The 24193-nt window shown below is 41.5% G+C and overlaps 1 protein-coding gene across 6 annotated transcripts in view; it reads left to right on the plus strand.

The window, feature by feature from the left end:
* celf5a (cugbp, Elav-like family member 5a) overlaps nt 1–23079 on the plus strand; it is a 187285-nt gene extending 164206 nt beyond the window's left edge. For 3 of the 6 annotated variants that reach the window (XM_044360863.1, XM_044360868.1, XM_044360867.1), the window contains exons 6-12: nt 1061–1207; nt 9290–9455; nt 17530–17745; nt 18032–18124; nt 19392–19535; nt 22248–22411; nt 22825–23079. In XM_044360863.1, the coding sequence (XP_044216798.1) occupies nt 1061–1207; nt 9290–9455; nt 17530–17745; nt 18032–18124; nt 19392–19535; nt 22248–22375 (894 nt within the window). In that variant the 3' untranslated portion in view covers nt 22376–22411; nt 22825–23079. The remainder of the gene's footprint in view (nt 1–1060; nt 1208–9289; nt 9456–17529; nt 17746–18031; nt 18125–19391; nt 19536–22247; nt 22412–22824) is intronic. The other 3 variants (XM_044360865.1, XM_044360864.1, XM_044360866.1) reach the window with 3 other exon arrangements.
* Nucleotides 23080–24193: the final 1114 nt, after the last annotated feature.

Genomic DNA, 24193 nt, shown 5'->3' on the forward strand with positions numbered 1-24193 from the left:
TTTCTACACTGTCAGATCAGAGTAATATTTCGGCCTTTTATGTGGATCGATTGGCCACTTTGGGGGCGCAGAGGGGAGGAGAGGCGGAGCGCACAAAAGGTCAACTGTAGCGCTAAATCATTTGAAGATTCTTAATGAAGGGTGTGTGGCAGACACACCTGCTGGTTTCATTATTGGGCTGCAGAAAGAGGTAATAGTGTTGATAAGGCATGGATAGCCAGAGCTAGAAAGAAGAAGAGGGAGACTAAAACAGACAGAGGACAGAATGAGAGAAATTGCCCCAAAAAGCAACATTTTCTTTTAAGAACACTTTTACCAAGGTCAATAGGTGCTTACTTGTACCACTGCCAATTGTAGCTCTTACTTCAAATCATTGTGCATTGCAGATCTTTTAACCTCAACTGTGGGAAGGAGCACCAAGGTTACACACTGTATATGTACCACAAGGGGAAAGCTGGGGGAAAATATAAAGTATTTATGTCATGCCTTGCCCTGAGTGACTTTGTACATATGTTTAACACTGATTGAAGGAACTGAGGGTTCCTGTCTGCACATCTGCCTACAGAGCTGTTCACTCAAGAAGTAGAATATTTTTATTCTTCACATTCATATCTCTGTTATGTTCATGTTTATGTATGCCAGCCGCAAAATTAAGAGGCACGACTCTCTGCAGTAATACAAATGTGCAATGATGTTGCATCTAGAATGCCGGAAAAAAAAACTGACATGCAATTAGAGGAGCTCACTAAGTATTGATGTTAACAGCGGTTGTTGTTGCTAATGAACATGACATACTAAGAAATCAGAAATAATAACCAATAACATCCTTCACTGATGTATTGGACTTTTTTAGCCTTTTGTTAGTGGCTGTCTCTAAATATATAGTAAATTGTAACGGTCATATATTCAAATGATTCCCTAAAGTAGCTCAAAGCCTTTAGGGGATAGAGGATGTACACTGCAAGACTGAGTGTCTGCTATAGCACTCTGAAAGGTGCTTGCTGTAAAGCAGGGTTAAGTATTCATGCTCTCTGATTTTCTGCTCTCTCTACTGCTTCAGGGTGCTTCCTCCAGCTTGGTGGTCAAGTTTGCCGACACAGACAAGGAGCGCACCATCAGACGTATGCAGCAGATGGTTGGCCAGTTTGGTATCTTCAATCCAGCCATCGCCCTTCCCTTCAGCACCTACAGCTCTTACGCACATGCGGTGAGTTGGAAAAGACATATGTAGCATATGTGTACCGGCTAATTACATATGATATGCAGTAAACATATGTAGGATGGGGGATGATGGCATACTGCATATCCATTTTGTTCTATAAAGTCCTTAAATCTGCTATAATTATATTAATAATATATTCATATGATCATCTATAATCATATTTAATCATATTAACAATGGATTAAATGTGTATGTGAAAGGTGTTGCTCAAAGTGATGAACCCACAGAGAATCAGCACCTGACCGTAATTCCCCTCAGATCTAAGGGACATTTCAGCATCTTTCAGCCCTTTGTTTTCGTTTAGGAACCTGTTTTCTGAAAAAAAAAAAACTGTAAAATCCCACTATACACTACCTGTCAAGCACCAAACGTCAAACAAAGTTAGCATCTTGTAAGTGAACATAGTGGAGCATTCAGCAGCTGAAAAGTCTAGTATTTCCCACAGGAGTTATTGGAGTGCAAACCAGTGCTAAAAGGAGAGTGAATACTGGGCTTCATTTATCAGGTGGCTAGAAACACAACTCCAAACGAATGCTAATGTTGCTCCGTGTCTACTGGATGTGCAGATAAGCGAATTCAGTTTGCCATTTCAACAAAAAAGGCGATAATATGTCAGTGCTGTATTCAGCTTGTTTCTGATGCCCCCAAGTGGCCAAAATTTGCAAGTTTAAATCCATTGATCGCATATGTTTTAATACGCTAACCTTCCCAACATAAAGAGCCTGAGAAGTTATTTTTAATGAAGCCAAAACATTTAAAGCCATTGGGCCTCATGCATGAATGTTTTCTTATTTTTCTCTTATATTTCTTGCACAAATTAATAAGAGGAAAATAAGAAAATCCTATGCGGGATTCAACAAACTCTTAACTGCCTGAACTTGTCATAAATCAGTCATTTGCCACCTGGTCATGAGGAGGTGCGTTTGAGAGATGTGATCATTAGCATTATCCATCTCCCTAAAATTGCCATGTTCCACTACATTTGTGGGAAAGTTTAATTCACAAAAAAGTTCCTAAAGAGTCAAAACACTGCACAACGTCAAGTCCTGCTTTCAGAAATCAGAGGACAAACACAGAGCAACTTTAGGATTGACAATATTAATCTAACATTTCATCAGAACAGCTCTGCACTGTGACAGAAAGAGAGAATGCTTTGACATGATGTTAGATGCTAAAAAACATCTTTCTAAAGCAAAGCGCTGCGTGATGGGAGGTGATCAAGGGATGTGACAGTCACAGAGATATTAGAGGAGAATATTATAGTCTACAGGTGATGATACACTGTCAGTTGCAACACAAGATGATACTGGACAGAGACCTACAGAGAGACACAGAGGCAGTGTCTGTCGGAGTGAGAGACGTTTCCAACAACTACTGAAGTGTAGAAGTTGCTGTGCCAAAATAAGGCCATAAAAATCACTAACAAAGGCAGAGATGATCTATTCATGACATGAACGACAGCTCTGGACCACAAGTCAATTTCGTTCACACCTAAGAGAAAATTTCAAGTACAAGAAAATTGATGAATGCCACAAATGTTCTTAAATCACTTGTACATGCAAATCTGTTTGTACGAGTGTTTCTTACATGAGGCCCATTGTGTGTAGAATTTGCACATTTTTGACTTGGAAGCCCCCCAGAAGTATAGTATCAAATCCCTCCCATGGATCCTATCCAGGGACAATGAGATGAATGGTCTGAAAGCAACACATTGACTGCACTAATCTCACCAGGATTGTCTCATTTTTCTGTAAACAAAAATCTGTCATCAGAGTTACTTCACATAAAAATTCCACACATTGTGGCTTTAAGCAAGTAAGTTGATTTTGTTGTGACAGCAGAAACATGTTTTCTGATCAGCACCAAACACGTCACTTTTTATGACCTGTAATCTCTGTTGGGCTGATCGCAGTATTGCTGGGGGTAGGGTCACTGGTGTGTTAGAATTCACATCACAGCCCGGACAAACAATGTAACTCTGGATTTACCTTTTTTTACCTTTGACTTGGTTGTGATTTGGTCCAAATACACATCAGATGTCTGCCACAGAAGTCTGTAGTTGTTTTCTAGTATTAATACACAGAGAGACTTACTGCACTTGTTTCTCTGTTGTGATCCCTCCTTGGTAAACATCATTATAAGTGAAAATTAGCTTGTTAAACTATCATCACTGCCATCATCACCACTCCTTCCTCCTCTCCTCCTTCTAAGCAGCACTGCAATGCCATTACATCCAGGCTTTAACTACCCTCAGCACGTAGGCACAGACACATTCAGTTAGCCTATACCCCCCAACCCCTTCATCAGCTTCTCTCTGCCCTCCTACCCTTGTCGCCCACCGTACCCCACCCTCAGGGCATGGCACCATACACGCACACACACAGCAGACCCCCAGCTCTTTGATGAGTTCAGACAGCCTATGCAGTCCCTCTCACCATGCGCCCCCTCTACCCTCTATCACACTGCTTCTCTACTCTTCCCCTCTCCCTCCCCCCCGTCCCTCCCTCTGGGCCCATAAGATGCTTCAGGGGCCACAGTTGACTCAGAATATCCCATGGGCAACTGCACACAAACTTTCTTCTTCCCCGCAGAGGCAGAGCACACGCACACACGCTCACATGTGCACACGCATGCACATACATATGCTCAACCTACTTGAAGCCGGCTAAAATGAATTTAATAAAATCTCTCCATCCAGCGGCCGAGATAAAAACCTTGGCCTCTGTCACAACACACTGCATAAATGCACATAAATATCTGCAGAATATTTATTTACAGAGAAGGAGGAACACAAATTCATTTTTCCTGCCCTTATTTGGATGTAAAAGATATATATTTTTCGCTGTTTCTAAATGCCAGGATTAATTGTTGATGTTAGCCAGGTCTTGGGGGCTTATCCATTTCCCTCATTTTCATATCACAGCCAAGGGACCCAGTGTGAAATGTGCAAATTGACCATCCCAGAGTAATTGCGAGGCCATCTCTTGTGCTCTCTCCAGTAAAACTCCCACCTTCATTACCATTCATGAAATGCAGTCCTTTCCCAGGAAATGTGGAGAAATGCAAATGTTTAAGGGGTGGTGGAGGCAGTGGCGGTCTGCGGGGAGACCATTGTGCCCCGCTCAGGTTGGCCATGACTCTTATTTACTGTGGCAGAGACCCATGTCGACTCATACAGACTCACACAAGAGCGTACACACTCAAACCTGTGTGGCAAATGCTCTTTCTCTCTCTCTCCCTCACACACACACACATAATATGACAAAGAGCAGGATGAGGCTAGGAAATTGAGTTCCAAGTGAAAGTAACAAGGGCACGAGGGGAACTTCAGCATTAGAGAGAATCAATTACCATTAAATCTAAAGGAGAAATTGCATGTATGTGGTTTCCCGACACAAAGATTATACAGCATGAATGATGTTAGTGAAGGTGAAATTCTCCTTGTATTAGTATTATGAATCACAGACTGTGGATGCCATGTACCTGGATATAATGAATTCAACAAAATAAAGCAAGTCGGTGGAGAAACTCCACGGCAAGGCAACCTTGGAGATAAACTCACCCCAACTTTTGATAAAGTAATGAGTTCACAAGAGGCAGTAATGGATTATCAGCGAGGCTCTCGTTTTCATATCTCGCTAAAGACTTATTTAATGAATCTAAATAGTGGTTCGGACTGCTACGGTACTGTGCGCAATAATGTGGAATAAAGGGAAATATTAGTTATCTTTAGTGTGGGTGCCCATTTTGCGCACATTAGATTACATTAGAGTCTTTGGTGCTGGCTGTATACACATAGTGTGCAGCCTTGATTCCCCTGTAGCCACCGGGAATGTGCTGAAGTGATACAATGAATGTTTCTTTACGGCAAGATAAACTACACATATTCCCCCAAGACGAAAAACCTGCAGTGACAGAAAAAAGACTTTATCTCCAAAGACACACTACATGTTCGCCTACTCTCCATATACACTGGCCAAGAGAAGAGGAGGTGGCACAGTATAGAATACAGACGTGGGGAGAGATGGTATATATAGCTATAACCAAGGAGTACAGTAAATGGTAAATTCAAAGAGCTACCTCTCCACTACAGCAGTGGATAGGATTAGAGTTGAGCTGACAGCCAGTAAATTGGATTTTAGTCAAACCAGGAGAAGGAGGGGGTTCTGAACACAAATTGTAGGGGTACAACACTGACAACATATGCCAAAAATGAGAAATGTGCCATTTTCTCGATAGACACAGACACTGGTGTGCTCTGACAGGAGACATCCTATTTGCAAAAAGGTGATTTCATAAAACACAAGCAGAAGGAGAAAGCGAGAGAGCGCGATCACATGTTTCATTCTAGCGTTAGTAGTGAGTGATAATAGTTCTCTCGTGAATCGCTGAATACAAGTAATAAAACCAGCTTTTATTAAACTTTGTATTTTCCCCTCCCAGACACAAACATCATATTTGTACACAATTAAATATGATTCAAGTCACTTTTCTTTCCCCCCTCTTCTAAAGCCATGCCTCTTTGTGAAGACAGCCATTTTAGCTTCCCTTGGTCTCTTCAGGTGGAGGACTACACACAGTGTCAGAGGGCAAGAGAGAAGTTTTAGATTTAAAGGCACCTTCAGCACCGTGGCCCTCTTGCCTCACTAAAAGATGCGTCAGACTGAGTGTGAGACAGATAAATGAGAGGAGAGAAAATGGTTTAACTTGGTGCTAATAGTGACAGTGTGTAGGTGGATGATTACTGTAAACTCACATTAGGAAACATCTCCCCCTGTTGGAGGGACTCACATTCATTTTTTTCAACACAGCAAACATCAGACATGATGGTAGAATTACTGCATCATTTGGCTGTACTGTAAACTTCACACACACATACACACACTTGGGCATGTATGTGACCTGGTTTAGCTGTCTTATACTTGTGAGGACTAGCTCTTTTACGGTTCCTGAATGTGTCGTAGCACACACACACATATTACAAAGTGCATCAGAGATGAAAAAACCTATTAAAATCTTTCTGTAGAAACACAGCCTGCTAGCATGGGGGTAACAAATGAGGCCCTTGAGCTTCAGTCTTCTGTCCTCAGTCTTTTAGTTCACCTCATTGACCCACGGTCTCCCTCTCTCTCTCATTTTTTCAATCTTTTTCACCCACTTTGCCTCTCTTTGTCTCTCTATCCCCCCTCTCCCTCCATCCCCAGCTGGCTGGGCTATAAGGGGTCACATGTGACAGTGCCGAGAGTCAGCGAGTCACAGAGCAGCGCTACAGAGATAATTGCCATGTGATAAAGAGGTGATTGCCTGCTGGCACCAGGAGAGAGTAATGCCATCAGGTTGCAATAAAAAAGCAGATGTCTGACACTAAATGAATGCTGCTGGAGCTCGGGCAACTTTCTTTGCTCCCTTTCATCTCGCGCGCTTCTCTTTTGTCCCCCTTGTTTCTGTGTGCCTTTTCTTCCCTCTTCCTTTCTTTTCACAAGAGGAAGCAGAAAAAGGTTGTGTGTGTGATGATGAAGACTCAGTTCTGCTCATTCTCCGCCAGAGACATTTGCTATCTGCTGGTAGTTCATAAATAAAGAAATGGGAATGACTTTTGAATATAATGCCTTTGAAATTTTGCAAAAGAAGAAAAAAAAGCATATACATATGAAAAGTAAAATGGAATGACTTTGAATATCTCTGTCAACATAACCACTCTGCTTTCTGCTCTTTATTTTATTTTATTTTTTTATCAGAGCCAGTTTGTAATAACTAATGGATTCCAACATAATTACATGCTTGAGTTTCCAATTTGCTGCATTTTAATTTGGAACGAAGCATCAATGAATGCTGGAGTTGTTATCCATGACAATCTGACGGATGGCATTAAGGATTGCATTTTCCAAGACACGCATTGTGGGAGAAGCTAGTATTTCGGACCCGCTTGTATTCACTCCTGTTTCATTATTACTCTATCCAGGACTGCACCTTGTATAAGGCCACAGGACTAACAACAAATAGGCTGCAAGCTTATTAGAACCAGCCTGAAGTCCCCAGTCCTCGCTGAAAGCAGCAAGCAGAGCCCGAAAAAAGACAAAGAAACAGTGAGCGGTGTGACAGTGTATTTATTCTGTAATACCAGCCCAGTCAGACCCTTCATCCTGAAGTCCAACCCTATTCACGTCCTAATAGAGGGGGGCAGTCACAGCATTGCCAAAGCAAGGGAGCCCCGGATCCTCTAGACCTCTTTGTTTGTTTCTATGTCATTGCTTTTGTTTAGTTTTTTGTTCCCTTGCTGTCTTTTGCAGCTATGACCCCTTAAAGGCTCAATTCATCTTATTTGGAAAGGAATGGATGATCCCCATTTGTCACGTTGATAAAATTATGCAAATGACAAAAGGCGTTAATAGATAGCAGTGGCAAGGTATGTGGCTAATGGATGAGATGCCAGCACTGGGCATTCTACAGCGGGACAGCCGCTTTCAGGTTACCTGACAGGGGCACTGAGGGAAAATAATTGGCTTTTCCGTCGCAGGGTTCCCATGCAAATACAAGCAAAGTGGCATTCTATACTGCCACTGTCTCACAATATCACCATTAGCGTTAGTGCCAGTGGCAGAAGAGTTTGATTTCTGCTTATACGAGTCAGTCTCAGGCCACGACGATCATCACCTCTCCTGACAAACAGCAGCTATGCAGTATTAAACAGATGCAGAGACAGGCGCAAGAGGTTGGTCCAGCTGTGTTTGTATTCCTATACCACACAGGTCTGCATGCCTGATGGGCAGCTACATAGCCTGCAAAAGATTATTGATTCCCTAGATAAACCCACTGGTTCACAAGCTGCAAAAGCCATTGTACAGTGATGGATTTTTTTCTGAATTAGGCATTCAGCATGTGGTTTGCACAGGGAGAATTTAAGCTGAGTGCGGAAACACAAATAGTCTCTATCGCTCTTCATGCATGTTTGTGTGTGTGTGTGTGTGTGTGTGTGTGTGTGTGAATAAACACTCTGTGGGCTGCATTTGATGGAAAATAGTTTCAGCTCTCACTTCATGCTAAGTAAATGCAGAGTGAATGAAAGGCTATTGATTTGATCTCTTTGTGGGATTGTCCAATGGGTGAAAATCGACTGCCATTGCAACTTTCTGACTAACACACTGTATTACTAACATAGTCTGGAATCTGAGTTGCCTGCTTTAAAAAATATTTTTTAAATGACTGGATCTGGATTCAGTGACATCTGAAAACAGAATGCCGTTCTACTTACCAGAAAAACAATGTTGTTTGGCAAAGCAATGTCTAAACCAACTTTTCAGTGGCAAAGACTGTGGCCATTTAATGACGCTCTAATCCCAAATGTATTCTGTTTGCAAAATGCCTTCTATTTTAGGAAAAGTAGCCCAGAGACAGGCCTAGTGGTTTCAGACTAAATTATAAAACAAAGCAAATTTTAAACTGGATGAACATCAGGCTACAAGCAATCATTAGAAATACATCAGAAAAATTAGAGAAGAGTCCATAAAAAAAAACAGAAGAGAGTGTGAGGCGTATGTGGCAATTCTATACAACCAAACAGAGTATTGTGAAGTCTGACAACTGTAAGGAAAAAACATTGCAACTCTTCTGCAAACTTTGCCTGTTCCCTGAGCACAGAGATAATGTGCACATGTCAATGCCTTGATTTGTATGAGCCCAACAGACAGCTATTAAATCGTTTCTGCAGCTGGTGACAGGCTTCCTGCTGGGAGGATAGACAGATTCACTAAACATAGGTTGACAGGCTTCTTTTTTCTTCCCTTTCTTTTATTCCGCTCTACTTTCTCTGTACTTCCCATGCACTATCCATCCATCAACCTCAACATACATCCCTCCCTCTGTTCTTCCTTGGCTATGTTTCTCTCTCCTCTCTTGCCCCCCCTCCTTCTCCCGCCTTTGTCTGACTCCTTCCCAACTTACTATATTTTTCATTACAATCTGTCCTCCCCTCACCTCTCTTGTACCCCATTCTCCCGCCCCGCTCCCTCACACACCCCATCCAACCCTTCTTTCCTCCACCCATTTCTCCATGTCCATCTTCTTTAGCTCATGCAGCAGCAGGCAGCCATCATGGCAGCAAGCCACGGAGGTTACCTCACGCCTAGCGTGGCTTTCCCCGCCACGCAGATCCACCAGATGGGGGCGCTCAACATCAACAACCTCCCACCCACCCCCATGACCCCGGTGTCGGGTGAGTTTCATCAAACCCTGGGTGAGCACGCAGTTTCATTCCCTTTCCTGTCGTGAGTGTATGCGTGTTTGTGGAGTGAAGGTGTGTTGGTGATGTAGACAGCAGAGTCTCTATGCGCTTGAGTCAATGTCTTAACTGTATGTGGGCTTTGTGTGTATGTGTGTGTCTATTTATTCATGCAAGTGAGGTTGTTGTAGGAGGTCAATTTGTGTTTTCAATAATGTCTGTATGAATATGTGTGTGTGTGTGTGTGTGTGCGTGTACGTATGTGTGTGTGTGCGCGTGATCCAGCGTGAGAACAAAAAAACTAGAGCTGCAGCAAGGCCAAAAGAGTGCCTGCTTACTGGTAATCCAAAATTATTCCACTGGAGAGAAAGAGAGACTAAGATGAAAAAATACATTCAGTGGGATTTGCATGTTTATGTTGTTTGTGAATGCAGAAAATATTTGGGGATAGCAGCAGCAGAATAAGGAATATCAATAAGTAAGTTCACAGATAAGCCGCTAATTTCCCCATAGTATTTTGACCTTGTGCTTTGAAGCACTTGTGCATGATCTGCATGCAGTTTGGTTTTGTTTTCCATAACAAACACCTCCTATGCAGATACATTACAGAGGCAAGGGAAGGACTTTGAAATACCTACCTACTGCATAACATTTGCTTATTCAGCAGTGCTTCCTTCATTTTCCTTGAGACAGAGGAAACTTCAAGATTCTCCACTCAACAAAAGCATGAGCTGAAATAAATAATACAGTATCCAAGTCTTTGTTGTGCTCCGTTCACCTACTTTGTCAACACTGCAGTATTGAGTTTTTAAGGTGATGACTTTGGTAACTTTAAACCAATCAGTGTGAGCGAGAACTGCCATCAGTGCAACAAGGCCTGCTTTAGATTTGCTTTATAACCATCATAAGAATCTGGCTTCTTACTATAAACCTGCTGCACTATATAAAATTCTCTCTGCACTGTGGTTTCTGCAGGGAAGAAAAATATTCTCTTAAGTTGAAACTGTTCACTATTCATCCACAGACACAAAGAAAAGACAGGTTTTTTTGTGCAGTACCTGTTTGGTCCTGCTTTACTTAATTCAGTACAGTCAGTGAATTTAAATATACAGGACAGATGTGTGGAAATCAATGCTACATGATCCTTATTAACCTTTTTATCACACATATCTCCACCTGAAGCCAAAGGACCACATGCACATAAAGTGAGATGATGAAACATGCCAGTAAACACACATGCTGTATGTGTAGGGTACATGTGCAATAATTTTCAATGTAGGGAAATATATCTAGAGGGGAGACCCATTTGTCAAATATTCACGGTGATGTTTTCAGTGCAAAGTGTGCACTTTTGGGCAGGCATAATCAATCAGAGACAGTGATTAAAAGCAGAGCTCAGTCTTGCTGAGAAGCCTCTTATTTTAATGGGTAAAGCACTGACAGTATGGCAATTCAGATCTTTGTGTTCAGCATTCATACCTGTATTTTGCAACACAATAGTGCTGATGAAAGATGCAACTGTAATGCAAGGAACTCAGTCCGTGTGTGTGTGTGTGTATGGGGGCGGGGGGCTTTGTCCTCCAGTCTGGTTGCATTGTTTGTGCTGTTTATGTATCTCAAAAGGCAAAATCCCTGCTATATTCTAAAGGAAACATTGCTGAATATTGTTAGATATTCTGTAAATGCTGTAAATGAGACAAAAATGGAAAAGAAGTGACTTTCTCTAACTCTGAATCTGATGTGAGCAAAACGGTGCTATTTATCTGCTTTCGGACATGCCTCTATGTAAGCCACGGTCGACTGATTATCTTTTATTATTGAATATAATATATTATTAATCCTTGAGAGAAAGCATGGCTTTTGTTAATTTTCAAGGACTGTCATAAATATGAGATGTTTTATTTCCCCCCTTCATTCATTAATTTGAGTGTGGCTGCCAGCAGCTGCAGGAATGGTAGTCTAGCTTGCTGCTTTAGTATACACAGCTATTTTCTCTCTCCTTTTTTCAAACTTGTGGCTATGACTTATTTAGAGTTCATTGAAGGAATACATAACATTACTGGCAAGGCTGTCTGTATAAGTAGGCCAAGAGACTCTGACACTACTGAGAGACTGTAGGATGTCTGCCATGAGTCAGTAGAATAATTCATTGTAATATCAGAATCTGTTTTTAGGGTCTGGGAGCAGAGTGCTTCTCTGCTTTGACAGAGGTTTAATTTATGCATTAAGTTGTCTCATTAACCAAATTGAGCTCAAAACATATCTATAAATACTGACATTTGGCAACTGTGTCAAATATACAAAGGCATAAAAGGTAGAAAGGTTAATGTTCCCTTTCCTTCCAAAATGAGAGCAATTGACTATTGAAAGGTAGATTACCGCCTTTGCAAATTGCACATACTGCGCCGCATTAACATAAAGCTCAGGCAATAGTTTAATAGATGAAAAACCCTGCCTGGTCTTGAGATAGAGGTGTGACATTAATCTTTTATTTAAATGATCAGTATAACCTCTGCAACATAAAAAACCTTGTTTGTGACAGCAAGCCGAAGTACAAAGAGGCTCAGAGGTTAAGGGTGTTACTCTGAAAACAATGAGAAATCCATTTGATCAACAGATGCAAAGCATTTAAGCTTGATGGTGCATAAGCCGTTTGCCAGATGGTTCAACTGATTAGAGCATGTATCCTTACAATGATGCATGATGATGCTTTTTGAAAATAATGTTCACCAGGTGCCGCTCCCTGAGCGCTGCAGAAGAAATAAGAATTAAACAAAACAGGGGAGAGAGAGTCTGAGTAACAGGAAGAGAGAGAGAGAGAGAGAGAGAGATAAAGAGGGATGAGGGAGGAGAGGAAGGGAGAAACGGAGAGCGATGCGGATCCCGCTGTGCGTATGTGGTGAGGAACACATAGTGTCAAGGATGCTTTGTTAGGATGTGAGAAGTGTGTAATCAAAGTCACTCTAATGTTCTGTTGCATGCTGCTGCTCTACACTGAAGTTGTACATGCACAAGTGCATATTACACAAAATATACTGCAGATGCTCCACAGCCAGAGACAACCCACTCACAGGCAGGCTGGATGTGCTGCGATATCCCAGCTGGATTCGAGCATGGTTACACCATTGATGCAGAACACTTCCATGGTGACAAACACCATGAAACTAATGAGCTGTTTGACATAGTGATCTTTCTCAATATGTGCACCTGTCCTCCATGACACATCTTACATGTTACGCAGATGTTTTATATTTAATGGCCATTTGTAAAACAAACGCATGCAAGGACAGATAAGGTCAGAAGTTAACATGCAAAAACAAAATATCAAAAACCAGCAATGCATGGTGGCGACATAGCTGATGAGAATAAATGAGAATCTCAACGATTCAGAACTAAAGTGACCTATCACATCCAAGCCATTTTGAACAAAATGCAGTGCTGTAGTTTGCTCAGAGCCAGATGAAACAGCTGGGGAAATGAACACCTGTTTGTCTTAAGTGTGACCTCCAGTACACAGCCTCACACTGTAAAGATGCATTCACAGTAGTTGCTTTCTTTAAGACTCCAAGGGCAGAAGTATCACCTTAGAAACATGTCCAGCTGCACAAAGGGCCATTGTCCCTCACATACAAATTTCCCCTTTCTGTATGAATCTGAAATATTGCATCAGAGTGATGACAAACCCCTGCAGCAAAAGAGAGCAGCTCTGTTAAAGCAAAAGGTATACCTCATCCCGGTTTGTACTTTCAGTACTTTCAGAGAGCACCGCTACAGCTCTCGGACAGACTAAATCTGGTCTGTGTGAGCAAGCTTCCCAGCTGGTCTGCTCAGGGATCTGAAAGGCAGGCACATTGGTATGGTCAGTGCATTGTATGTACATTAGCCTCAGGAGTGGAGCAGACAGCACTGGAGGCTTAGTAGTGTGGGAAGTTGCAGTATTTCACACTGAAGGTTAATGGTGCAAGTTTCACATCGTCCTCATTTAACATCAGCTGGAAATAAATTATAAATGTATTATAATTAATATGTATTTGTGTCTTCTGTTATCCGTCCAACACATTAATCAAGGAGGCTATTCCATATTTGAACAGCAATTTGGAGGAAGCTTTTGTCCAATGAGATGTAATTAAGACAGGAAGGTAGACAATGTGGTCTAGTTTGTTCTGTGGATAGGCGAGTGGTGCACTGCCTGACATATGGTGTAGGGAGCATAGCAGGTAGGTCCACTGGTGGGTGTGCACTTTGTACAAGACCTTAACAGCAGGGAAAGCAGGCGGTGTCCTGGTCCACTCAATAATTTTTAGTGCCTTCTTCTTCTGAATATTGTTGAGCAGGCCAAAGTGAGAACTGTAGGTGGAGCAACTCAGTGAATCACTGCAGATCTTTATAGATTCTACTCTGCATGTTCAATTCAGCGGCCACTCCCCTCAAAGCTCTTCATTTCCTGATGGAGATCATGTTGATGATGTGTTCGGACCCTGACAGTTTTCTGTTCATAATTACTCCTAGGAGGCTGAGCTCTTTAGCGGACAAGCTGGTGAGCAAGCTTTGATGCAATTCTTTTCCTCAAGAGCATCACAGACTTTGGCTTTTGATGGTTCAAAGTTGTTGTTCATTTGTCTCCCCAGATATTTATTTATCTATTCTTTATGCGGAGACCTCTGCTTCTGGCTAGCTTCCACTTTGGCCTTCAGCCAGAGATGTCACACGTCAGCAGAGAGTTGCGTCATCAGCATATGAGCGCATTCTCACAAATATTAACAAGGTCATCAATGGAGGCACTAATGCTGCTTTATTCATGCAGAAAATCCCTCAAATTACAGAGTGCAGATGGAGTGCACATATTTAATCTTTGTTAAGATGATGCCTAAATGTAAACTAAAGAGGAAGGTTAACAGAGGAATCTTACACTCATAAACTGAATGTTTGACTGAGATGAGCCCTTAAAGGTGGACTATGTAGTTTTCTTGTAAACAAACACAAGTTATGTTTACATTCAGTGTCTCTCACCAAAACTCATTGTGTGTATCCCAGAGATCCAAAACAAAGCCATCAAAAAAAGAAAAAAATTGAAAGATCTTGTCATCCATAACTGCTTGTAGGATGCACATTATTGGTAACAATCACTCTTTATCTAACACAGAACAGACTTGTCCTTAACTTACATTTAAATTTGTACTTTGATTTGCATGTTAAAATTGTATCAAAGTTAGTGGCAGAAAGTGAAACACATTCATTTGGAAGTGCATTTATGTTATGTCACATTTTATTTGCTTCACAAATATGTATTAGTATCTAAAGGACAGTATTCAAAGTCACATAGTTTTTCTTGGTATATCAACTGGCCTTTGAAAAAGCTGCCCTTCCCATATTGAGATTTATTATTCACATCTTAAGGACCCTGGCAAACATTTTCTCTTTGGTCTAAATGCATCACATTTTAAATCAGTTAGATGAAAGCATCTGTTTTGAGTGCTTATTACTTGCTCCAGCGAAAGACAGTCCTTGTGCTGGTAATGACTGCACTCTCCAGTGTGGGTATAGCATTCCTCATTGATTTGAATGTATAATTAGCATAATAAATACTTCTGTCACATGTGAAGACTTCTTTCGTGAGGCAATCATCGCAAAGAGCAAATCAACAGTTTTCCCCTCTAAGAAGCAGCCAGCAAGAATATGAACATAATTTTGCTTTCATAACACGAATATATGTGACATACACGTATACGTACCGTTTAACAGTGCAGTCTAAGAGTGGAGAAGTGATAGTTAAGAGCGGTCTGTGTAGAATATGTAATCTGCTGTCCCATAGCTTCGTCTTCACCCGTGCCAGAGAGGGGAACAGCATGTCATTATTACAGGCCAATACACACAGCACACACTGACAGCAACATGTATATTGGCATTCTTGTGTGCATTGTAAACAGGCTATGAATACAATTTCCCACAATGCAAGAACTATATGTCCACTGAGGTATAAAATGAAAATGTCCTATTTTCTAGTTCAGGATAGTAGTAAATACTTCCCCATTTCAACTGAGGAGAACATTTTCAGGGCCTGCTCATGTTGGATATTGGACAATTGTGACAGTAAGGATAGAGATGATGACTGCAGAAATAGCTTTCTCATGTAATCATTGTTTTATTGGGCATAGTGTTGCTTATTGTCTTTTTCTGATATCATAACCCCATTTTGTGACCCAATACATGTATAACCCAGTTCCTGTAGTATTTTTTACCATTCGGTTTATTTCTTCAATGGAGGGAAACCACTGGAAGCTTTGCTGCTTCCTTATTTTGTGTTAAATGTTTCAGAGCTTTGCCTCACTACAATATCAAAGCTCTACTTATTACATGTATGATTCTTATGCTTATTCCCTGTTGCGACCTTTCCAACATGATAACCTGACTGGACTCGGTGGCCCCAATCTGTTACTTTTGTCATTCCCTTTTGGCCCTTACCACAGATGTCATGTCCAACTGCTGACCCTTGAACTTCTGTAATTGCATGTACACACACTACCCCACTTACTACTACCACTGCTACTCCTACTATCACTACAACTGCTACACATACGTAGACGTGTGCTCCCACAGCACTGCTAAGCGTTGGAAAATGAATTTGCCTGATGATGGAGAGGGTGCATTATCTGGCGGTACAGTAGAGTGCGTGTGGCCCGAGCAGACTAGCTGTCTCTAGCCCCCAGAATAGGAGCGGCAGTCTCCTGGGTCCTGGTAGGAGAATGGGCTGAAGCTGCAGTCTAATTCATCACAGCTCCACAGGAAACAAGCAATTGTGGGGAGGCTTCAGGAAAGAAAGAAAAAAAAAGGAAACCAGCGCAAAAGACACAACAGCTCTCACTGGACTCGGGCAATTCCCCTGGTCACTGCAGTTGCCTGCCTCACTGTCAACCTCCTCATGACTTAAATGCTGAGGCAGGGAGAGGAGAGAGGTGAGGAGAGGAGAAACAAGGAGTGGAGAGGAGAGAGGAGAAGAAAGGGATTGGGAAAAAGAAAAGCAATTCCATATGGATATGTAGATGATATTACTCAGTGGTGGGAGGATTCAGTGTGTGATGTAGAGCATATTTACCTTTGCATTAGCATAAATCTCAACGCATGTTATGTATATACTGGATGTGATTGTTTACCCTATCCGGACCACCTCTCATAGGGGGTTCTTTAACTGAGGCACCAGATTGTGAGGATATGGCATGCTGAAGGGTTTCCGTGACAACCTGGGCTTTCTGTCCAATCAGGGCTAGGGTTTCCAGATTGAGAGGTGGTCCTCAAGGGAGCTGTACTTCAACAAGCTTGGATGCTTTGCCACGGAGCAGCCCTTTTAGAGAGACCATCACACAGTGAGATTCTGCTCAAAATGGGTACTTTGACGTTCCCGGCATAATTGGAAACACTTTTCAAAGGAGGGTCCTTTTAAAATGCATTGAATGAGAGGACAGGGAGCATCCAATTTCGATTCCACTCATGAACCAACCTGCAGCTGCCTTTCAGGCGTGTACCATATATGTTATGACCCACCCATTTGTCAAACTGCCAACTGTTGTTATTTTGTCTTTTTTTATGATATATAAAAGTAAGAGGCATCTTTGTGTTTTTGCGACCTGCTCGTTCAAGCAAATCTCCCTCTGTAATCTCCTTCTATCTAGTCCAGATCTTTTTCTTTTTTTTTTTCCTCAGAAGTTGCATAGTGGTTTCATCATCTTGAGCAGTAGGAGCCAGCAGGGTATCGCACAAACACTACAGACAGGCTCATTTTTCACAGGTTGACTTCCCAGCCATCCTGCAGGATGTGTCACGACAAACGGCGGATATGTGACAGACTCACGTCGCACCCGTGTCCTTGCATTAGAGAGGAGATGCAGCGTAGCTCGCGGTCACAAGCTTTGTGTGTGTGTGTGTGTGTGTGTGTGTGTGTGTGTGTGTGTGCGTGCAAGTGTTTACTCTTTCTACGCAATAAGGGAGCATGTCTCTGTGTACACTTATCTATGTCTTAATACTTAAACTGTTTTGTAATGTCAGCAGCTTGTAGATCATGATCCGGTAACCGCAAATCTTTTTTTCCCCCCAGCAGGCCTCAGTTCTCCACCAGCCAACATCACCACCTCTGCCGTGCCCAGCATTGTCACGCCCATCGTCAACGGATTCACCGGCATCCCTCATCAGCCCAACGGACACCCTGCCGTGGAGACCGTGTACACCAACGGCCTGCCGCCCTACTCCACCCAGAGCCCCACCGCTGCTGACACCCTCCAGCAAGCCTTCACCGGGGTACAGCAATACACAGGTGAGAGCCAGGAATGCTTTGTTTACAGTGCTCTATTTATAGGGTTTTACAGTCAGCTGTAAATGCTAAATAAGTAGCACCAAGGAGACAATTACTTAAGAGAGACTGTACGAGTGTGAGTATTCAGATAGTGGAGGATGGCGCCTCAGAGCATACCATCAGAGAGCCTTTGATTACACATGTTACGCTTACGTGATCGACCTTAAGCATCCTTGACACCATTCTCTGCAGGATCCACATTTTACACCATCTGTACTTCTTTCTATCCCTCTCTTTCCCTCTGTAGCGATCTACCCCGCCACCACGCTGACTCCCATTGGCCAGACACTGCCCCAACCACCCCAGGTCATCCAGCAGCAGCAGCAGAGAGAAGGTGAGGGTGAGAGAACATTATTACTTTTACACTTCACACATCTCATCCTGTGTAATAGATATATATAAAGAAGATGAGCATGAGAGACCAATATTGCTTTTATGCTGTACACACCTCATTCTGTGTATACATATATTAAGAATGTGAGTGTGAGAGAAGAATATTACTTTTACACTGTACACATCTCATTCTCTGTAATAAAGTGGAACAGCTGAGAGAGCAATATTACTTAATGCAGTTCACATCTCATCTTAGGTAATGGATATATAAAGGATGATAGAGCACTGTTAATACAACTATATTATACTGTACATCTCAAAAATAAACAAGTTATACATTATCCACATAGGCCCATGCTTTTTTCATCTGTGAGAATAGTGGCGTTGCAACCCAGACGGACAAAATGAATGAAAGTGTGTAGTAGTAAGGTTGCAAGTGGGGCAGAGTAGGACAGAAGAGAAGGATTTGAAGATATTGAAATAACAAATTGTGTAATTTACAGTGAATTAGTAATAGCAGATTTTTGGTATTGGTTATGTATATGAACTACCTGCCACAGAGTGATTGAAGGCTATATCTAAGGCAAATGCCCCCTAACAGCCCCTCACAGATTGCAGGAGAAAGGAACAGATTTATAATTGTATTACAAAAACGGGGCTTTTGCAACACATGAATCAAACTACAGATAGTTGCTAGTTGGATTCTTAGTATCCATACAGTATCAGACAATCAAGGCAATTGTTTCAATTGTTTTTTGTGTTTTAAGAACAGAGATGTTTAATCACTGATAATGTCACAGATGTCCTGGAAATCTAATTCCACTTATCTTAATTCAGTTGACCTGAGAGACCGCTTACATAAAACTCCACATTCACAGTTGAAATAAGTTCTCAGCTTAATTTAATATATTCTACATTTATTTTTGGAGAACTGCTCCTGCAGTACAAATATCATGTGAATATAAAATATATGAATAAATGAGCAGCAAATTTTCAAAACATCCATGGTAGCAAAAGTATATAATTCAAATATCAGGGTAATGTCAGTCATTGTGCCAAAGTGACAGTTATGTGACTAAAATCAATGTGACTTAATGTAAACCAGACAGGTGGCCTAGAGAACCACGTATAAACAACAAATGTTTTTATGTTATTATCAAGGTATTGTCACTGTTTATGATAAGAGTTTGACTTAGTACACACCACACACACACATATACAGCCTTATAACACAATAACTTAATTCCAAACACTCTTCCTCTCTCTCTGTTTAGGTCCGGAGGGTTGTAACCTATTCATCTACCACCTGCCACAGGAGTTTGGAGACAATGAACTCATGCAGATGTTTCTGCCCTTCGGCACCGTCATCTCCTCTAAAGTCTTCATGGACCGGGCAACCAACCAGAGCAAGTGCTTCGGTGAGTTATTCACTGCCTCTCGTACACAGCTATCAAGTCCGAGACACACAGTTGTACCATTATGTAACAATAAAAGACTTTTTAGCTGACATGTTCTCAGATATAGCTTTGTGTTTTCTCAAGGTATGATCATGCTTGTTTGTAGATTTTTTTTTTGCCGTTCACATTAAACTGCATGAATGCCAGGTCTGGATGCACAGGCCTCTAAGATATCTGCAATATAAAGAGATAGAGAGGAATACAAGGGGGAAAAAACTCAATCTCTATTTAAATAAATACATTTGAGGGAAATGCATAACAGATGTTTTCAGGAGTCAGGCACACAGCAATGTGATTTGAATAGTTTTTTGCAGTTTTTTCAAAATATTCAGACATTTGTGGGTGTAAAAACTCACAGCTAAGGCGTGAAACTTCTTAGTGAAAGTTACACATTCACAATAATGGAAGCTTTCTTTAATTATTGTCATGCTGCTCACTAAACATAAACTTTTGTAAAAAAAAAAAAATTCTTTTGCAAAAGAAAATATTTGGCTGCAGATTCTGACAATGTTTTACAGCACACAGACATGAAGAAGTGAATGATCTTGCCCCTGACTGACTGACCTGAATTTACATCTTGATGACTGTTGTGTTTTGGCATCAGCACTGTGGAAAAAAAAAAATGTGATGAATACATTGTAGCCAAACTAGCCATGATGTAGTCGATCACGCTCCACGTCCTTGTTTCTGTTGGGCAGCTGTGTGACCTGAAAACCTTGAGGTGCTGTCTCAGCATCCGCATCACCGTTCTGTAACCCTAATATCTGTCAATACCCTCCCTGCTGAGGCTGACACTCGCACCTCCACGCCTCCTGTCCCATTTAGCTCTGTCAGCCTACACATACCAACAAGCCCCGGGGCTTATAAAAACTTTGAGGAGGCAGGCTGGGATGCTGGGGGTGAGGGGGTAGGGGTGTCGGGGGGGCAAAGGACAATTATGGATCAGCATTTGTTTTCACTTCAGGGAACCACAGAACCCTGTGCAAAATTGATCGCCAGTCCTGTCTCCCTTGGGGGACTTAATAACATATAAATTCATGAAAGAAGACCTATTTGCTGTATTGACTTATACACTATGCATTTACAACATAATGTTAGGCCTGGGGAAGGAGGGGGCACACTGGTGTAATTAATCTGGAAAGGAGAAAGAGGGGATAAACTTAGATTGATGGTGAGCAAAAGACAAGGAAACAGAGAAAGAGAAAGCAGACTCGTAATGTGTGACAGGACTGAAGGGAGGGCTCGGAGCTCTCAAGCCTGCATCTCCTCTCCATCTCATCTCCGCTCCTCCGCAGCCCCAATGTGTTAACCTGATGGCAGGTTAGCAGGTCACCTCCTTTCCCTGCCTCTATACTTTCTTTATACCTCCATTCAGCCCTCCTCACTGGCCAGCCTTCACCCTAATGGGCCAACCCAGAGCCAAGCAGGCCAGGCAGACATCTCTCCCAGGTGGCTGTGGACGTGGAGAGGCTCCTGCTGTTTTTCATGGGTCATCGACTGTTCCTAATGACACCACAGACACAGGGGAGCGCATCAAGCGGAGAAACACTCCACTGCAGTTTCTGGTCACTGAATTCTCAAGGCTTTATTTTTACACATGATGGAAACAGGATGTTCAGCATGGGTTTGAGTAGGGGTGTATCTTGAGGAAATGCACTGAGGGGGTTTTTTTGTGTCTGAGGCAGACTTGTCTCCTCATGATGAACTATGTTTGCTCTTGTTTTGGTTGAACTACTTTGTACAGTGACTCCTGCTCATTCATTTTTGTATTTTGGGATTTCTAGAGGTTGTCAGAAAGCTCCACTGAAAGAACATTATTAAGTTAAAAATATTTATACTGATGACTGGATGGAATCTGCCAATCTGATACAGATCAGATTGATTATTAAACATTTTTAAAGAAGGCACCTCCATAAGAGATCCAGTGTAAGATATATATGCAGACACTCATGTCTGTGTCTTCCCATGTTATCAGTATTTTCAAAGATGGACTCACTATTATCAAATATGGACATATTTATCTTTGCTGCTGTTTATTTATTACAAAAGTGAAGTTGAATTAGTGATTAATCCTATCTTGTTTTATTATATTATACCCATTTGCACCCCTCTAACATTTAAAAGTCTGTCAACCAGGAGAAAACATAACAACAGTGATGGCTTTTGATAGCACCCCCCCCCCCCCCCCCCTCCCCACACTTGTTGCACCTGTTGTCCCAATAAGATCTGTTATTTCACTTGCTGCAAAACTGGATGAGAAGTTGTGCAGCTGCTCTTCATCCAATCTGAACATGTTGGCTTCTATTGTGGACATATTAAACTATAAAAACAGACAAAAAAAACCAACAACTTTCAAGCTTATTTTCATTGACGCTATCTCAGACTCCCAGCATTTGCCAGTCAGCACACACAAAGGCACAGCCTGCCTCAACAGCGCCATCTAGACTCCATGTAGAGCTAGACAGGAACAGAAACCCCTGCAACACCTGTGTGTTGTAGACCAGGACGATCAAGCAGAAAAACCACTGAGAGATATTTGTTTATGTGTCTCACCTGTTTTCTTTTTCTTTTTTTCAAACAGGCAGTTGAGTCTTGTATTAAATAGCATCCTTTAATATTTACTCACACTTGGCTCATTCCCTTTAGCATTAATGAATCTGTTCTTTTTGACAGGTTTTGTGAGCTTCGACAACCCTGCTAGTGCACAGGCAGCTATTCAAGCCATGAATGGCTTTCAGATTGGGATGAAGAGGTTGAAAGTCCAGCTAAAGAGACCGAAGGATGCCAGCCGCCCTTACTGACACAGCCTACCTTTAGTATTCATTGCAGCAGCACAGGTGAGTCTACAAAGTGTCAAAGCACTGTAGCTGGTTCAAGATATAGATCCTAAACATTGTGTCTGTTTAAGATGAAGATTTAACACCAGTTTTAATCTATTTGAGTTTTAAATATGCTGTATGTTTGGCTAAATACTTTAAATTTGTCCAGAGTTTAATATCTGCAGACATGTAGAAACTATAAGGGTTTATTTCATATGCGGCACAGCAGGCATATTAATTATGGGAAAATCTGTCATCATCGTGATTGACAAAGATGGATTGGTATGCCAGTGTGGGTTAGCTCTCTCCAGACCATTACACTGATATAATAGAGCCATATTGAACTATCCAAAGTTTAAAGAAATGGATCTTTCGAATGACAGTTTAATGAGCAGTGAGATCTGAAATTGCCTTTCTGTTCTATTTTTCAGGTTTTAGAGGACACGTGAAGATATCTCGGAGGAGTTAAACTTTTTTTCTTTGAAAGCAAAATATGTTTTAAAAAAATCAACACATAAGGAATTTTTGAAGACATATCAGCATTTACTTATGAAGATATAGGTTACGGCAGAAAAAGAAGATGCGAAAGAGGAGGCACTTCACCGTGGGGACTTAACAGTAACAGATGGCACAGTGCAAGAAAGACGGGAAGAAAAAAAAAACTGAAAAAAGATGAGACTGAACAACAGAACTTTTCTTGTTGAGACTTGAATTGTTAATTAAGCAACAAACTAACAAACAAAAAAGCAGCAACAACAAATAGATTTCTATATACATATTATATACACATATATATAAGGAAAGAGGCGCTTGTGGCTTTTACTGTACTGGACAAATGAGGGTTAAAACTTGAAGATCAAGAAAAACAGTGGAAAAAAAGAAGCTATTCTATATGTCCACTGACAGACTTTCTTTCTCTTTCCCTCTTTCTCTTATTCTCTCACCGTCTCAGCAAGCGCAGAACTATGACTCTTGGAGGTCACTGAGGTTTCCATTAGCAACAGTAGAACTGCAAATCTTTCACCCCTAAGGGACCAAAGGACCAAACATTTTTATTGTTCTGAACAGTAATATATAGTATTAATGATACTAATACTACAAACTACTACTAATAATATTACAATGTTAAACTTAAGAAGAAATACTAGCTTCAGGTTGAAAAAAAGAGGAAAGGGGTTTTGGTTTCTTTTCCTTTTACATTTATAGCTACTGGGTTTTGAGAATATTAAAACAAAACAGGAAAAAAAAATGTATAAAAAATAAAGCTATACTATTTTAGTGGCGTAGAATATGTGGGTTAGACATTGTTCCGGGCATGTTCAGATATGTTCTTTTGCCACTCATTAATTCATCTGCTTCACAGCATTTCATCTCGGAGGTGTGATCTGTTTGTGTTATTGTGTCGGAAGAAGAAGAAGAAAACAGTCCTGTGGTGCCAAAATGTGAAACAATAACCGCCTCTCAGAGCACAGACCTACAGTGTATTTAGCCATGTGACACTGCTGTCTGTTCTTTGCGTCGGCTATGGCGGCACGTCGCTATGCCGTAATTGATAGTCATTCTGATCTACGCCAGAAAGAGTCATTCCATGTCATCATTAAAGCCGAGATATTACAGATAATCTGACCATAAAGCACTGTGGTAAAAGTGCCACCCGGCTGAGCTGGATACGCAGCAGTAAAACAGCACAGCATCTCTAACTGCTTAATAAAATATACAAATGAGCTTGACAGCAGTTGTAAAAGTTTCCATCGGCGTGTCACAGTGGCCCCTGCCGGGTCGTGCCCTCTCCCACTGCCA

Source organism: Thunnus albacares, chromosome 9 (genome assembly GCF_914725855.1).
Source record: "Thunnus albacares chromosome 9, fThuAlb1.1, whole genome shotgun sequence".
NCBI lineage: Eukaryota > Metazoa > Chordata > Actinopteri > Scombriformes > Scombridae > Thunnus > Thunnus albacares.